At 46.6% G+C, this 18,611-nt stretch overlaps 1 protein-coding gene across 1 annotated transcript; it reads left to right on the forward strand.

Moving 5' to 3' along the window:
• Positions 1-8,956: 8,956 nt before the first annotated feature.
• RHOB (ras homolog family member B) lies at positions 8,957-10,604 on the forward strand. Its single transcript, XM_077291485.1, has one exon. It carries the CDS (start codon positions 9,095-9,097, stop codon positions 9,683-9,685), a length of 591 nt encoding a protein of 196 aa, XP_077147600.1. The 5' UTR covers positions 8,957-9,094; the 3' UTR covers positions 9,686-10,604.
• The last annotated feature ends 8,007 nt before the right edge of the window (positions 10,605-18,611 follow it).

Raw genomic sequence — 18,611 nt, forward strand, 5'->3', positions numbered from 1 at the left:
AAAACTGGGATTCATCTGTGAACAGAACACCAATCCAACATGCCAGATGCCATCGAATGTGAGCATTTGAGCACTCAAATCTGGGGCTGCTTCAGCAAGGCTGGAATTGGGCAGGTTGTTCTTTGCGAAGGACGTATGAATCAAGCTGCATACAAAGTTATCCTGGAAAAACAGCTGCTTCCTTCTGCTCAGGCAATGTTTCCCAACTCTGAGGACTGTTTTTTCCAGTAGGACAATGCCCCATGCCACAAAGCTAGGTCAATCAAGGTGTGGATGAAGGACCACCACATGAAATCCCTGTCATGGGCAGCCCAATCTCCAGACCTGAACTCCATTGACAACCTCTGGAATGTAATCAAGAGGAAGATGGATAGTCACAAGCCATCAAACAAAGAAGAACTGCTTAACTGATTGTACCAGGAGTGGCATAAGGTCACCCAAAAGCAGTGTGAAAGACTGGTGGAAAGCATGCCAAGAAGCATGAAAGCTGTGATTAAAAATGATGGTTATTCCACAAAATATCGATTCCTGAACTTTTCCTGAGTTAAAACATTAGTATCGTTGTTTCTAAATGATTATGAACTTGGTTTTTTTTGCATTATTTGAGGTCTGCAAGCAATGCATTTTTTGTTATTTTGACCATTGCTCATTTTCAGAAAATAGAAACAAAGTTTATTGCTTGGAACTTCGGAGACATGTTGTCAGTAGTTTATAGAATAAAAAACAAAGTTACAGTTTACTCAAAAATATACCTATAGAGAGAAAAATCAGACAAACTGAAAATTTTGTAGCGGTCTCTTAATTTTTGCCAGAGCTGTATACACAAATACACTGCTCAAACAAACTAGAGAAAGATGATGCTCAGTATTGTGTGTGGCCTCCACGTGCCTGTATGACCTCCCTACAACGCCTGGGCATGCTCCTGATGAGGCGGCAGATGGTCTCCTGGGGGATCTCCTCTCAGACCTGGATTAAAGCATCAGTCAACTCCTGGACAGTCTATGGTGCAACGTGGCATTGGTGGCTGGAACGAGACATGATGCCCCAGATGTGCTCGATTGGATTCAGGTCTGGGGAATGGGTGGGACAGTTCATAGCATCAATGCCTTCATCTTGCAGGAACTGCTTACACACTTGAACCACATGAAGCCTGGCAGGTTATCTTGCAGATCTCTGGCACTGCTACTCCTTGCTCAAAAGGAGGCAGCAGTCCTGCTGCTGGGTTGTTGCCCTCCTGCAGCCCCCTCCATGTCTCCCGGTATCTGCTCCATGCTCTGGACACTGTGCTACCAGACACAGCTACCATTCTTGCCACAGCTCGCATTGATATGCCATCCAGGATCAGCTGCACTACCTGAGCAACTTCTGTGGGTTGTAGACACCGCCTCATGCTACTGTCCAGTACTTCTAGAGGTGAGAGCAATGACAAGATGGAAAAGTGACCTTATAGCCAAAAAGGATGAGAACAGAGAAATGGTCTCTGGTCACCCCTACAGAACCACTCCTTTATAGGTTTATAGGGCTTGTCTTGCTAATTGCCTATCACTTCTACCTGTTGTCTGTTCCATTTGCTCAATAGCAGGAGAAATTGATTCACAATCAGCGTTACTTCATAACTGGACTGGGGTCTAAGGGGTAACGTTTCTCCTTATGGAGAGTGACATACCAGCTGGCTTGTCAAGGTAAGGAGGCTTATTCGCTGTGCAATGCTCCTCTGGGAAATTAAATATGCAAATTGCCTCTTCTGAGAAAAAGAGGACTTAACTCTATAGCGCCACCTGTTGGAAGTAGCGATCCTACAAGTCACAATCAACCCTTTAACGAGTCGTGCAATATGACTTAGGATAAAAGCCAAATCAGTATCTCCATTCGCAGACACGGTGTTTCGGGCTGTTGGCCCTCGTCAGTACGAAGCATGAGAACTGATTTGGCTAGGTGAGAGGCTCTGCACTGGGGTCTAAGGGGTAACGTTTCTCCTTATGGAGGGTGACATACCAGCTGGCTTGTCAAGGTAAGGAGGGTTATTTAGGTGGCGCTATAGAGTTAAGTCCTCTTTTTCTCAGAAGAGGCAATTTGCATATTTAATTTCCCAGAGGAGCATTGCACGGCAAATAAGCCTCCTTACCTTGACAAGCCAGCTGGTATGTCACTCTCCATAAGGAGAAACGTTACCCCTTAGACCCCAGTCCAGAGCCTCTCACCTAGCCAAATCAGTTCTCATGCTTCGCACTGACGAGGGCCAACAGCCCGAAACACCGTGTCTGCGAATGGAGATACTGATTTGGCTTTTATCCTAAGTCATATTGGACGACTCTTTAAAGGGTTGATTGTGACTTGTAGGATCGCTACTTCCAACAGGTGGCGCTATAGAGTTAAGTCCTCTTTTTCTCAGAAGAGGCAATCTGCATATTTAACTGGACAGGTTAATTTCACAGAACTGTGATTGACTCGGAGTTACATTATGTTGTTTAAGTGTTCCCTTTACTTTTTTGAGCAGTGTATATATGTATGTATATAAAGCTAGTCAATAATTATACTGAAAGGCTCATCCATTACAAAAATATTTCAAGGCATTTGCAAACTTATAAATGTAGTAATAAGGCCTGCAGACACTAGATGGCGACATTACACAATGATCTGTTTATTGTATAGAGAAGGATTCAGTCTATGAACTTGTCATCTATGTATCTAATAGATACAATCCATCTATCTCACATCTATTATCCTTATATATATGTATTTGTCCCATACTACAGTGCCTTGCGAAAGTATTCGGCCCCCTGGAACTTTTCAACCTTTTCCCACATATCATGCTTCAAACATAAAGATACCAAATGTAAATTTTTGGTGAAGAATCAACAAGTGGAACACAATTGTGAAGTTGAACGAAATTTATTGCTTATTTTAAAGTTTTATGGAAATTCAAAAACTGAAAAGTGGGGCGTGCAATATTATTCTGCCCCTTTAACTTAATACTTTGTTGCGCCACCTTTTGCTGCGATTACAAGTCGCTTGGGGTTTGTCTCTATCAGTTTTGTACATGGAGAGACTGAAATTCTTGCCCATTCTTCCTTGGCAAACAGCTCGAGCTCAGTGAGGTTTGATGGAGATCGTTTGTGAACAGCAGTTTTCAGCGCTTTCCACAGATTCTCGATTGGATTGAGGTCTGGACTTTGACTTGGCCATTCTAACACCTGGATACGTTTATTTGTGAACCATTCCATTGTAGATTTTGCTTTATGTTTGGGATCATTGTCTTGTTGGAAGACAAATCCCCGTCCAAGTCTCAGGTCTTTTGCAGACTCCAACAGGTTTTCTTCAAGAATGGTCCTGTATTTGGCTCCATCCATCTTCCCATCAATTTTAACCATCTTCCCTGTCCCTGCTGAAGAAAAGCAGGTCCAAACCATGATGCTGCCACCACCATGTTTGACAGTGGGGATGGTGTGTTCAGGGTGATGAGCTGTGTTGCTTTTACGCCAAACATATTGTTTAACATTGTTGTCAAAACGTTTGATTTTGGTTTCATCTGACCAGAGCACCTTCTTCCACATGTTTGGTGTGTCTCCCAGGTGGCTTGTTGCAAACTTTAAACGACACTTTTTATGGATATCTTTGAGAAATGCCACTCTTCCATAAAGGCCAGATTTGTGCAGTGTACGACTGATTGTTGTCCTATGGATAGACTGTCCCACCTCAGCTGTAGATCTCTGCAGTTCATCCAGAGTGATCATGGGCCTCTTGTCTGCATCTCTGATCAGTCTTCTCCTTGTTTGAGATGAAAGTTTAGAGGGACGGCCGGGTCTTGGTAGATTTGCAGTGGTATGATACTCCTTCCATTTCAATATGATCGCTTGCACAGTGCTCCTTGGGATGTTTAAAGTTTTGGAAATCATTTTGTATCCAAATCCGGCTTTAACCTTCTCCACAACAGTATCATGGACCTGCCTGTTGTGTTCCTTGGTCTTCATGACTCTCTCTGTGCCTCAAACAGAACCCTGAGACTATCACAGAGCAGGTGCATTTATACGGAGACTTGATCACACACAGGTGGATTATATTTATCATCATTAGGTATTTAGGACAACATTGGATCATTCAGAGATCCACAATGAACGTCTGGAGTGAGTTTGCTGCACTGAAAGTAAAGGGGCCGAGGGCCGAATAATATTTTCAGTTTTTGAATTTCCACAAAAATTTTAAATAACCAATAAATTTCGTTCAACTTCACAATTGTGTTCCACTTGTTGTTGATTCTTCACCAAAAATTTACATTTGGTATCTTTATGTTTGAAGCATGATACTGTATGTGTGAAAAGGCTGAAAGGTTCCAGGGAGCCGAATACTTTCGCAAGGCACTGTATATATCTATCCATCCACTGGTGGACATAGAAGAGGCCCCTGTGTAAGAACAATATATAGGCCCCTTGCAGTCTGAAAGCTCATGATAATACACACCTCCACCCAGAGTCGGACCGGAGGGACCCACTTTTTGAATACATGCAAATGTGACATTAACCCCAAATCTACATAACAATGAACGGGGTAGATTGATAAATGAATAAGATGCTGCCGTTGTCTGTACATAGTGATTCAAGTGTATAGTGCCAAGTACTGCTCATATAGAGGGTGGTGGGCCAGTACCGCACAGTGGCCCAGCAGAGGATTCTCCCGGGGGCCAGTCCAAGCCTGACTCCATCTACTATGGAGGTGGCTTTAGCCCCCTTACCTCTTGGGCATCTTGCACCAAGGATCTGTCTGCCTATCTCTTCCATAAATATTTATCTGCAAAGAGGGTGCTCTAATTATCACACAGGACCCCCATCATCGTGGCCATCAGCACCTATGTTTTATTCCTTGAAGTGGTGATGAATCCCAGCTGAGCCCCTTGCAGCTGCATGGTCGGCCCCTATTCTGCCTCAGCTGCACATACACCGGGGTATAGCAGGTGCATTATGGGACCAGTTGCTGTGATATTCCTATCTGTCGAGTACAATGATGTTTTTGGAGTTTGCACTGTAGACATTTTCTATAATGCATTCTCAGAAAGCAGAAGCGTCCACATCCGGAGTGTCACCGTGCAGCCCTGCGCAGAGGCAGACAGCGCCATGTTACATCAGCCAGGGAACAAAACAAACTGATCTGTCCAGGATGAATCACTGCAGCTGGCAGAGCATCGCTTCCTGGGAAAAGGGCTGGGAACGGAGGACTGGGACCTCCCCACTGACACTGCACATGGTGTCAGCCTGGCCACAGCGATACTGTCAAGGAGAAAAGCCACGTCATGATCAACACCAAGCTCCGGCCGCAACCACCTTACATCGGGGCATTGCGATACGAGCAATTGTCCATCAATGCATTAATCTAACTCTGCAGCGCTGACCCAGCAATGGAGGATGCGCAGCCATATGGCTCCTGTCGTCAGCCCATTCACAGAGTACAGCCACCTAAAACACCACCTGCGTTCTCTGCACTGAAGATTGGCCCCCAAGAGTGGATTTAGTCTTCCAGATACCGGGGGGCATCGGAATAACATGATGGTCAATGCCATAACGCGAAACTCGTGGGCACCAATACAAAGATCTCTAACAGCAAGAAAAGACAATCAACATAAACCCAGGGCGTCATGGCTGGCGAGATTCCGAAACACAACTATCAATGCGTTAGCATCAAGTTCTAGTATAAAAAAAAGCTAAATATGTATTTACTAAATATAGTAATGTATATACTGTATACACAGTCTACGCTACATACAGTATATGCTATATACACACATAATCTACACTATGTATAATCTATATACAGTCTATACTATATACACCGTGTTCCAAATTATTATGCAAATGATATTTTTCTCGGATTTTCCTAAATGGTTGGTGCAAATGACAGTCAGTCTAATAAAAGTTATCACCCGTTAGATTATACATCGAGTTTTATTGAAGAAACCTCCCAATGATAACAGTATAATCTCCAAAATGAATAAAAACTCAGAATGCACTGTTCCAAATTATTAGGCACAGTATAATTTCTAAACATTTGATATGTTTTAAAGAACTGAAAATGCTCATTTGTGGAATTTGCAGCATTAGGAGGTCACATTCACTGACCAAAAAGCTATTTAATTCCAAAACATCCCAACAGGCCAAGTTACATGTTGACATAGGAACCCTTCTTTGATATCATCTTCACAATTCTTGCATCCGTTGAACTTGTGAGTTTTTGGAGAGTTTCTGCTTGTATTTCTTCCCTCCCAGAGCTGCTGTTTTGATGTGAACTGCCTCCCACCCTCATAGATCTTTTGCTTTATGATACTCCAAAGGTTCTCTATAGGGTTGAGGTCAGGGGAAGATGGTGGCCGCACCATGAGTTTATCTCCTTTTATGCCCATAGCAGCCAATGACTCAGAGGTATTCTTTGCAGCATGAGATGGGGCATTGTCATGCATGAAGATGATTTTGCTCCTGAAGGCACGTTTCTGCTTTTTATACCATGGAAGAAAGTTGTCATTCAGAAACTCTATATACTTTGCAGAGCTCATTTTCACACCTTCAGGAACCTTAAAAGCCCTACCAGCTGTTTCCCCATGATTCCGGCCCAAAACATGACTCCTCCACCTCCTTGCTGACGTCGCAGCCTTGTTGGGACATGGTGGCCATCCAACCATCCACTACTCCATCCATCTGGACCATCCAGAGTTGCTCGACACTCATCAGTAAACAAGACTGGAAATTAGTCTTCATGTATGTCTGGGCCCACTGCAACTGTTTCTGCTTGTGAACACTGTTTAGGGGTGGCCGAATAGGTGTATGCACCACAGCAAGCCTTTGAAGGATCCTACACCTTGACCTTCGAGGGACTCCAGAGGCACCAGCAGCTTCAAATCTTTGCTGCCTTGTAATGGTATTTTGGCAGCTGCTCTCTTAATCCAATGAATTTGTCTGGCAGAAATCTTCCTCATTATGCCTTTATCTGCATGAACTCTGTCTGTGCTCTGTTTCAGTCACAAATCTCTTCACAGCATGATGATCACTCGTAAAGTGAACCTGTCACCCCCCCAAGCGTTTTAACTAAAAGAACCACCTTGCGCCGCACTAATGCTGCATTCTGTCAAGGTGGCTCTTTTAGTTTGGGTCCCTGCAAACGCTGAAATAATCGTTTTTATAATGTGCCCCTCATACCTGAAGTTTGTCAGGGGGGCATGTCTTTTCCCCCCTGACACAAACACCTCCCAGCCATCACTCAGGGCCTCCGTGCGCCGGCTCCATTTCCTTCCTGAACGTCCCCGGCGCCTGCGCTGTAAGTTTTTAGGGGGCATGCGCAGTTTGCGCTGCCCTTCAACTCCCATCACAAAATGGAAAATTACAGTCCAGGCACCGGAGACGTTCAGGAAGGAAATGGAGGTGGCACCAGACGCACGGAGGCCCTGAGTGACGGCTGGGAGGCGTTTGTGTCAGGGTAGAAAAGACATGCCCCCCTGACAAACTTCAGGTATGAGGGGCACATTATAAAAAAGATTACTTCAGCGTTGGCAGGGACCCGAACTAAAAGAGCCACCTTGACAGAATGCAGCATTAGTGCTGCACAAGATGGCTTTTAGTTAAAAACGCTTGGGGGGGGGGGTCTGGGTGGTGACAGATTCCCTTTAAGTTTTCGTGAAATATCTAATGTTTTCATCCCATGAACAAGACATTGCACTATTTAACGCTTTTCCGCAGCAGGGAGATCCTTCTTATTTTCCATATTGCTTGAAACCTGTGACCTGCTTAATAATGTGGAACATAATTTTTAAGTAGTTTTCCTTTAATTAGAATCACCTGGAAAACTAATTATCACGTGTTTAAGATTGATTTCAGTGATCCATTGAGTAAGCAGAGATCACAATCTGTCTCCTCTTGAAGAGTGAAGGGCCTTTGGTGCAGGGGCGGACATATTGGTGCAAATAGTGTGGTCACACAGGGGCCCAAGAGGTAAGAGGAGCAGTGCCATCTCCAGAGCAGGAGGCATGGTGCATTATATTGGACTGTATACTGTTCTTGCACAGCGCCCTCCTCTGTCTGTGTCCGCCAGTACTTTGGTCACATGACTATGACCATGTTTCTACTCTTCTTTCCACAGACGCTGCACTGATAATACATGACTGTCATTATCAGTGCAGGGTCAGGTTTTAGAAGGCAGGTAGTGCACGGACTTACCGGCCCACCATATCGGCAACTGGATGGGCTCTTATAGGGGCGACACTATAGGATAAGGGACCAGATGCAATTGCTCAGTGATTCCTGCCCTAATTCGTACCCTTGTAGGCATCGATGGGGCTGTTAGTCCGGCTCAGGAGACCCACAGTCTCCTGACAGTCGGACGGGCGTCGCAGCGAGGACCTGGCACGTACCAGGGCACCTTCATTTGGGGTAAGGCAGGGAGGGGTCTCGGCTTATTTCGCCCCTCTCTATATCACCCTAGTACACAGAGCACTTTTTGCAGGTCACATGACAGGAGCCCTATTATAGTCAGTGAGGCCCGTCCATCTCTTTTTGGTCCCAGGCCTGTGAGTGCAGGTGTCACCCACTACTGTCCTCCCCTCAGCCCCCCCTGTGCCCACTGCTGTCCTCCCCTCAGCCCCCCCTGTGCCCACTGCTGTCCTCCCCTCAGCCCCCCCTGTGCCCACTGCTGTCCTCCCCCCAGCCCCCCCTGTGCCCACTGCTCGCTGTCCTCCCTCAGCCGCTCCTGTGCCCACTGCTCGCTGTCCTCCCCTCAGCCCCGGCTTCCTGTGCCGCCGCCGCTGCCCCCCCATTGCTTTGCCTCCACCTCCCCTTTTCCCAGGATCAGTCCTCCTAGTTACCCCGCCCTTTTCTAACCCTCCGCCAATCAGCGCGCAGCTTCCAGGCGCATGCCGTCACTGCCTCCTCTGCCATTGGCTGGCTATATTAAGAAAGCCGCGTGAGGGTTTAAATAGCCGGCGCGCAGCGTAGAGGGGACTAGTTTCAGACAGAGCCGAGCAGTGATCGCATCGCCGGATCTCAGAGGCGCCGCCACCATTAGAACCATAGGCAACCTGAGAAAGCGCCGGGCAGCCGCCGGCAGCAGCAGCAAGGTGGCCATGGCGGCGATCCGCAAGAAGCTGGTGGTGGTGGGGGACGGCGCGTGCGGCAAGACGTGCCTGCTCATCGTGTTCAGCAAGGACGAGTTCCCCGAGGTGTACGTGCCCACCGTGTTCGAGAACTACGTGGCGGACATCGAGGTGGACGGGAAGCAGGTGGAGCTGGCGCTGTGGGACACGGCCGGCCAGGAGGACTATGACCGGCTGCGGCCGCTCTCCTACCCGGACACGGACGTCATCCTCATGTGCTTCTCCGTGGACAGCCCGGACTCGCTGGAGAACATCCCCGAGAAGTGGGTGCCCGAGGTGAAGCACTTCTGCCCCAACGTGCCCATCATCCTGGTGGCCAACAAGAAGGACCTGCGCAACGACGAGCACATCCGCAACGAGCTGGCGCGCATGAAGCAGGAGCCGGTGCGGCCCGAGGACGGCCGGGCCATGGCCATCCGCATCTCCGCCTACGAGTACCTGGAGTGCTCGGCCAAGACCAAGGACGGCGTGCGGGAAGTGTTCGAGACGGCCACCAGGGCGGCGCTGCAGAAGAGGCACGGGCCCAGCGGGGAGTGCATGAGCTGCTGCCGCCTGCTCTGATCCCGCCCGGGGCGGCAGGAGCGGACCCTGAGCGCTGCGGACCCCGAGCGCTGCGCCCCCTGCTGGGGTGGAGGCTCCGCCGTGTTCTCCTGGGGCAGGACTGAGGGGCGCACTCTGCCCCCTACCGGGGGCGACCGCTGGACACTGATCTGTATATTATATATATAGTCTGCGAGGACCCTGCTCTGTGAACTGACGCCGCCCGCGAAGATCAACGTTTCCATTTTGTTTTGTTTTTTCTATGAAAATACTTAAAACTTTTTATAATTTATTTTTTTGCACACTTTTGACACATGTGATCTCCATAGACTGTAACGGGATGGACGCGAGACCAAAAACGCTGCGTCGTCACTAATCTGAAAATACTGATGTAGCAGAGCTGAGTTTGTCACATACAGATGGGTCCTCTGATGTAGCAGAGCTGAGTTTGTCACATACAGATGGGTCCTCTGATGTAGCAGAGCTGAGTTTGTCACTACAGATGGGTCCTCTGATGCAGCAGAGCTGAGTTTGTCACTACAGATGGGTCCTCTGATGCAGCAGAGCTGAGTTTGTCACATACAGATGGGTCCTCTGATGTAGCAGAGCTGAGTTTGTCACATACAGATGGGTCCTCTGATGCAGCAGAGCTGAGTTTGTCACTACAGATGGGTCCTCTGATGTAGCAGAGCTGAGTTTGTCACATACAGATGGCTCCTCTGATGCAGCAGAGCTGAGTTTGTCACATACAGATGGCTCCTCTGATGCAGCAGAGCTGAGTTTGTCACATACAGATGGCTCCTCTGATGCAGCAGAGCTGAGTTTGTCACATACAGATGGCTCCTCTGATGCAGCAGGGCTGAGTTTGTCACATACACATGGGTCCTCTGATGTAGCAGAGCTGAGCTTGTCACTACACATGGGTCCTCTGATGCAGCAAAGCTGAGTTTGTCACACACGGGACCCTCTGATGTAGCAGAGCTGAGCTTGTCACACACGGGACCCTCTGATGTAGCAGAGCTGAGCTTGTCACACACGGGACCCTCTGATGTAGCAGAGCTGAGCTTGTCACACACGGGACCCTCTGATGTAGCAGAGCTGAGCTTGTCACACACGGGACCCTCTGATGTAGCAGAGCTGAGCTTGTCACTACACATGGGTCCTCTGATGTAGCAGAGCTGAGTTTGTCACATACAGGCGGGACCCTCTGATGTAGCAGAGCTGAGCTTGTCAGTACACATGGACCCTCTGAGGTAGCAGGCCTGAGTTTGTCACACAGATGGGTCCTCTCTTACCTCTTTGGCTTGACGTATTCCCTGGCTGAAAGGTAAGGAAGGCCACATCTGCAGATATCTTCGTGTTATTGCTTGGTTTACATAGGACTGCAGCTGACTGTTCTATAACAAATGGAAAAAACTAATGCACAAGTGGGAAGTCGTGTGCGGCTCTGCTACATCGGCATCCAGCGTCTGTGTGATAGGAGCGATGCTACGCCACCTGCAGTGTCCCCGTCCCACTTGTACCTGTGACGATGTTGCGAGAGGTGCCAAGACGCTAATTAAAGTTAGTTGTTTTTTTTACCATAATTTGACAGTGGTACTTAAACTGTTAAAATTTCTGAGAATGGAAGCTGCGGTAACGTGATGCGTCTGGAAATGTTTACATAAAGTTTAATGTACATACAAGTTTTTATGTGAAATATTAAAATATTCTATCAGATATATATTTTTGCTTTGGTTAATTACTTTTAAGTGTTTTTTCTTGTTACTTCTGATAATCATTTTATTTTTATTAACTGACTATAAACTGTCTTGGTATGCTTTCTGTGCGAGCTGTGACGTAGCTATAGCATATGTTGGTGCCATGGGGACATCTACTGTATATTGCAAAGGAGCAGTAGGGGCCCATTAGACCTGGCTGGTAAATACACCTTTTTAGTTTACTGTTTATTTAATATTGTAATCTCTTGATTTATTAACATCTTCTTGCCTTGGACATCGACCATCGCTGCTAGGCAGCATTGCATGAGATGCGCTTACAAGCTCTTTCCCTTTGAGCTTGGAGATGCTGTTCTGAAGCTGGGCACAATCACTGGAGTGCACTGTTACCTCCTAATCCTGACCAGCTTCAGTGCACTGCTTACAAGCTATGCAGCAGCGGTGGTCGGTCTCTTAGGCAACAAAGCAGTAAAAAAAAAAAGTTAATATCTCAGGACTCGGCTGCAAAATTGAATAAGCAGTAAATTGCAAATGCTGTTTTTACAAAGCGCTATCCAATGATATCCGTCTATACAGATGGGAATAACCTTTTAAAGGTGTGTGTTTTATAGTGCCATTTATTCCATGGTGCTTAACGTGAAAAAAAAATATATATATAAAATGTTGATGGGGGACACTGGCGGACACAGACACAAAAGGCGCCCTGTGCAAGGACAATATATGGGCCCTTTACAGCCCAAGAGCTCCTAAAAATGCATAATTGCACCTGCTTTGGAGGTAGAAATGGGCCCATGTGTGGTTGCACCAATGCTGGGGTATAGTTACGGGTTTGGGGGTGAAACTTAGAGTGGGCCCCTAACCAGGTAACAATGGTGGATGGAGGAGAACCTCAGCAGATGACAGCGCTGTTACCAAAAATAATCTCTATACAAAGACCAGTGGTAATACTACCCCCACACGGTGACCATATAGTGGTAGTGTTACAGCACATGTAAGATAGTGATGGTGCACTCACTGATATAGTTAAAAGTAGCTTGGCTCCGGATGGGCCCCTCAGAGCGTGGCACCCGGGGCGACCAACCCCCGTTAGCTACCCTACTGTGATGTGCTCGCCCCTGGATGCACTGCCGGGGCCCAGGAGCTGCTATGTAAAGTAGCCATGCCCCTATTATGGTATCTTGTTTGCCTATAGCCCTTTATCCGTTGCAAATTTCAGTCCAAAAACTAAATTTTGAACGCAGCCACATCTGTTGGTTTCTAGTACGTCTGCCTGTTTCAAGGGTCTTTTACATTCCTGACATTGCTCGTGATATTTGTACTTAATCTCCCGAAGGCCTGGCCCTTTCCAGAGGAAGCATGGAAGCCCGCAGTGCTTTTAAGAAGAGTACGAAAGTTTCCTTCCCTCCCCCCTAACTTCAGAAAAGTTTCCACGCTCCCATTTCCCAGTACGGGCCCTGCTCGCTCCCATTTCCCAGTACGGGCCCTGCTCGCTTCCATTTCCCAGTACGGGCCCTGCTCGCTTCCATTTCCCAGTACGGGCCCTGCTTGCTTCCATTTCCCAGTACAGGCCCTGCTCGCTTTCATTTCCCAGTATGGGCCCTGCTTGCTTCCATTTCCCAGTTCCTGGGTCGCAGTGAAAAAGTGGGACGTGGACCTCTGTACTGGGTGATGTTTATATTACTGATATATTGGGGATCTGTATTCGGGCTCCTTTTTACGGTTCCCTTGAGGGAAATTCTGCAGCAGGTATCTTCGTAAAAATAAAAAAGGCGCGGGCCTGCTGTACATTTTTGACATTTGCAAAGGTTGAAATATGCACTGGCATCCACAGAATAAATTGACTTCACATCCACAGCATTGGGCAACCAGCGCTGCGGATTTATTTCGCCGCACAATTTCTCAACACCTCATGCACAACGCTGGTTTGTATAATGCAGCAGATTTTCTGTAAATGTACGCACAACAGAAAATCTTCTGAATGGGGACATAGTCTTACACATGGGAACAAATTCATGTGTTTCAAAGATTGTGGGCGCTTTTTTGTTTCTCCATTTTGTGGCCTTTTTCTACATACATTTTACATAGCATATGGAGAAACGCACAGAAAAATATTACACCCTGGCCAGAGCATGCTGCTCTATGAGAAAACACAGAATATGTCATCGTCAAAGAGCAGAATCCTGAGGAAAAATAGACAGTAATCTACTGTTTATGCTGTGTATAATCTAATTGTGGGTGTCCTACAAGATGCACAACAAAAAAAACAGAATATTGGCCTGAAAACTGCTAGTCTAAATATACCCTAACCCAGACTTGGGCCTTGAGCTGACATATTTTGCATGGGGCTGCTTATTTACACACTCCTATGGCACTATATTGACATGTCACCTACAGAGACATCTATAGGACGTGTTTGTCAAAATTGTGCCTATAAAATCAGAAAAAAAACTGTACTAATTGCCCCTGGTAACTAATCCCAAGACAGATGTAATTCTTCTAGAGCAGATGATGAAATACAAGCTACTTCTGGGATTGGTTGCTATGGGCAACCAGGCCTAAAAACGGTTTTGATAAATGAAGCCTGATGGTTGTGTGCTGTGTTTCCATAGAGTCACAGGTGTAAAAGCACAAGGCACGTCCATACTGCTATAGCCATGGTACTAACTCACAGTTTCATATTATTTACAGCAGTAATATCGCAATGAGAATGTAAGTCCGCAAGGACAGGGTCCTCTCCCCTCTGTACCAGTCTGTTATCTGTCCCCATAAAATGAGCCTGTCACCAGGATTGTGCTCAGTAACCGACAGACAATGTCAGGCAAAATGGCGCCTGCACAGGCTTATTGACATACTGCTGTGCATGCGCCCGATGCTATTCTGCTGGAGCCAATTTTTTTAATTCCATCAAAATGGAGTCGGCAGCGCCGCCTGCGCAGTAGCATCTATCGGCAAATGATGCTCTCGACCTGCGCAACACCGCCCACCAGTAGGCGAGGCTGGCACCGATTACGGCAACATTTTGCTGGAGGAATCGAAAAAATTTGGCTCCAGAAAAATGGCGCAATAGCATCTATCATAAGCGAATACAGTACTGTTTGGTACAGGAACCAACACACTACAGTACAAACAGCTGTGGATTTCTGCATATGACCATATCACACCTCCATTTTGTAGAAAGCTGTGATAGGGATGCCAGCGAGGTCTAGATGCCTGTGTATGCCTATTATTTCCTACAAAGGTTCAGTTCTGCTGATTTACATACGGCGCGCTCTGTCAGACTATGTATGTATGATGAGTAGTGATGAGTGAAAGCGCTCGCTACTCGAGTTTGCATCGGGTGTTTGGGGACGCACCGAGTATCGCGGGTGTTCGAGTCTCCGCTCCGCATGTTTTGTGACTGAGCCAAACCACGTGGGCATTGCCTGTGTATGGCAGGCAATCCGCCATGTTTTTTTTTTTTTTGCTTACAGCTGCAAAACATGTGGGGCGGGGACTCGAGCACCCGCGATACTCAGTGCGTCCTTGAACATCCGATGCAAACTCGAGTAGTGACCCCTTTCACTTTTGAGGCTATTCTTTCTTAGGCCGAGTTCAAAAATATTCTAGATGAAAAATGGATGATTTTTCATCCATATGGTATTCCGTATGTAATCCGTATGACAATTTTCTACATTCTTATAGCCGGTGGCGTACCATGAATGGTAGCAGGCCATGTGACTGCTATGGGGCCCGGTGTCAGCGCCCGCATCGGAACCCTCCTCTGCCTGTCATCGTGAGCTATGATGGTGGAGGAGGGAGCGTCAGCTGACGCTTCCTCCCACATCATTTTTCCATCTGCATCTGATGTGCTTTATAATCTATGGAGGACTGTTGGGATTGCATTATACAGGTCCTTCTCAAAAAATTAGCATATAGTGTTAAATTTCATTATTTACCATAATGTAATGATTACAATTAAACTTTCATATATTATAGATTCATTATCCACCAACTGAAATTTGTCAGGTCTTTTATTGTTTTAATACTGATGATTTTGGCATACAACTCCTGATAACCCAAAAAACCTGTCTCAATAAATTAGCATATTTCACCCGTCCAATCAAATAAAAGTGTTTTTTAATAACAAACAAAAAAACCATCAAATAATAATGTTCAGTTATGCACTCAATACTTGGTCGGGAATCCTTTGGCAGAAATGACTGCTTCAATGCGGCGTGGCATGGAGGCAATCAGCCTGTGACACTGCTGAGATGTTATGGAGGCCCAGGATGCTTCAATAGCGGCCTTAAGCTCATCCAGAGTGTTGGGTCTTGCGTCTCTCAACTTTCTCTTCACAATATCCCACAGATTCTCTATGGGGTTCTGGTCAGGAGAGTTGGCAGGCCAATTGAGCACAGTAATACCATGGTCAGTAAACCATTTACCAGTGGTTTTGGCACTGTGAGCAGGTGCCAGGTCGTGCTGAAAAATGAAATCTTCATCTCCATAAAGCATTTCAGCCGATGGAAGCATGAAGTGCTCCAAAATCTCCTAATAGCTAGCTGCATTGACCCTGCCCTTGATGAAACACAGTGGACCAACACCAGCAGCTGACATGGCACCCCACACCATCACTGACTGTGGGTACTTGACACTGGACTTCAGGCATTTTGGCATTTCCTTCTCCCCAGTCTTCCTCCAGACTCTGGCACCTTGATTTCCGAATGACATGCAAAATTTGCTTTCATCAGAAAAAAGTACTTGGGACCACTTAGCAACAGTCCAGTGCTGCTTCTCTGTAGCCCAGGTCAGGCGCTTCTGCCGCTGTTTATGGTTCAAAAGTGGCTTTACCTGGGGAATGCGGCACCTGTAGCCCATTTCCTGCACACGCCTGTGCACGGTGGCTCTGGATGTTTCCACACCAGACTCAGTCCACTGCTTCCTCAGGTTCCCCAAGGTCTGGAATCGGTCCTTCTCCACAATCTTCCTCAGGGTCCGGTCACCTCTTCTCGTTGTACAGCGTTTTCTGCCACATTGTTTCCTTCCAACAGACTTACCATTGAGGTGCCTTGATACAGCACTCTGGGAACAGCCTATTTTCTTGCTTGAGGGTGTCAATGATGGCCTTCTTGACATCTGTCAGGTCGCTAGTCTTACCCATGATGGGGGTTTTGAGTAATGAACCAGGCAGGGAGTTTTTAAAAGCCTCAGGTATCTTTTGCATGTGTTTAGAGTTAATTAGTTGATTCAGAAGATTAGGGTAATAGGTCGTTTAGAGAACCTTTTCTTGATATGCTAATTTATTGAGACAGGTTTTTTGGGTTATCAGGAGTTGTATGCCAAAATCATCAGTATTAAAACAATAAAAGACCTGACAAATTTCAGTTGGTGGATAATGAATCTATAATATATGAAAGTTTAATTGTAATCATTACATTATGGTAAATAATGAAATTTAACACTATATGCTAATTTTTTGAGAAGGACCTGTATTCTATGGAGAACTATGGGGAGTGCATTATACTCTATGAGGGCCATAGGGGGTATATTATAGTCTATGGATAACCATGGGGGGTCCATTATATTCTATGGAGGACATGGTGAGAGCATTATGATGTTCGTCCTTCATTTTCAAAGATGACCATGACTTCAGGGTTAGAAGAGAATTAGTAGTTATGGGTCCGGAGGTGGCTGATGAGTCCAATCTGGGCCCTGAAGGTTCGCCCACATACTTGACATAAGGAAGCAGATGTGGTCAGTACACCACATTCTACTTGTGCCTTGCGTACAGCGCGCTTTCTTTTTGCGTCAAAGATTTTCCTATCTTCAGCTGCACGTGCCCCTGAGGTGATCCTGCCCCGCCAACCTGGAAGATCCAGGGCAAGCTCTTCCCATTCATTGGTGTTTACTTCCAGGTTTTTGAGAGACACCTTAAGGCAGTCTTTATAGCGCTTCTTCTGCCCCCCAACTGCTCGCTTTCCTTGGCACAGTTCTCCGTACAGCAGTTGTTTCGGTAGTCGGCTGTCAGGCATTCTAACCACGTGTCCAGCCCCCCTTTCTTGGACTTTCAGCAGGAGAGTGTAAACGCTGCAGAGCCCAGTTTGTTCCAGAATTGCCGTGTCCGGGACATTGTCTTGCCACCTAATGTGGAGGAGTCTGCGGAGGCAACTCATGTGGAAATGATTAAGCTGTTTAGCATGCCGGCTGTAGACTGTCCAGGTCTCGCTAGCATAGAGGAGTGTGGTGAGGACCACCGCGCAGTAGACCTTCAGCTTGGTGGTAAGGCTGAGTCCCCTTTGTTCCCAGACATTCTTACGCAGTCTCCCGAATGCGGCACTGGCTTTGGCGATTCTGTTATTAACCTCAGCATCTATGGTTACTTCACGGGAAAGTGTGCTGCCTAAGTAGGTGAAGTTATCGACTGCTTTGAGGTTTTGCTCCTTCACCGTGATACGTGGCTCCTTGTACAGTTTTCCTGGAACCGGTTGATACATGACTTCGGTTTTTCTAATGTTGATCTCAAGACCAAAACTGTCGCAAGCTTGCGAAAAACAGTCTATTTCATGCTGCATCTGCTGTTCCATGCTAGCGTTAAGTGCACAGTCATCAGCAAATAATAATTCACGGATAACAGTCTCATGCACATTAGTAACCGCCTTCAGGCGTTTTGTGTTGAATAGCTTGCCATCAGTCCTGTACCTAACCTGGATTCCATCTTCACAGTTGTTAAAGGCATCACTTAACATTGCAGAGAACAGCATACTGAACAGGGTTGGAGCAAGCACACAGCCTTGTTTTACGCCGTTTGTTACTGGGAAAGCCTCAGATTTTCTCCATCGTTCAGAACCTTCACCATCATGCCATCATGAAACTGCCGGACGACTGAAATGAACTTGCTCGGGCAGCCGAATTTTGCCATGATCTTCCACAGGCCGTCTCTACTGACTGTGTCGAAAGCCTTGGTCAAATCAACAAAAGTTACATAAAGGTCACGGTGTTGCTCCTGGCACTTTTCCTGAAGTTGACGTGCTGAAAAGACCTTATCTACTGTTCCACGTTTAGCACGGAAACCACATTGGCTTTCAGGTAATAGGCCTTGCTCAAGGTGATGTAAAAGGCGGTTGAGCAAGAGACGAGCCAATATCTTGCCTGCAGGGGACAGAAGGGAGATGCCTCGATGGTTGTCACAAGATTGGCGATTACCTTTCCTCTTGCATATGTGAATGAAGAGCTTGATGACTGGGGTCCAT

Source organism: Ranitomeya variabilis, chromosome 2 (assembly GCF_051348905.1).
Source record: "Ranitomeya variabilis isolate aRanVar5 chromosome 2, aRanVar5.hap1, whole genome shotgun sequence".
Taxonomy (NCBI): domain Eukaryota; kingdom Metazoa; phylum Chordata; class Amphibia; order Anura; family Dendrobatidae; genus Ranitomeya; species Ranitomeya variabilis.

What these genes read in the sequence shown, in the direction of transcription:
- RHOB (XM_077291485.1), top strand. Translation starts at nt 9,095, where the DNA reads ATGGCGGCGATCCGCAAGAAGCTGGTGGTGGTGGGGGACGGCGCGTGC.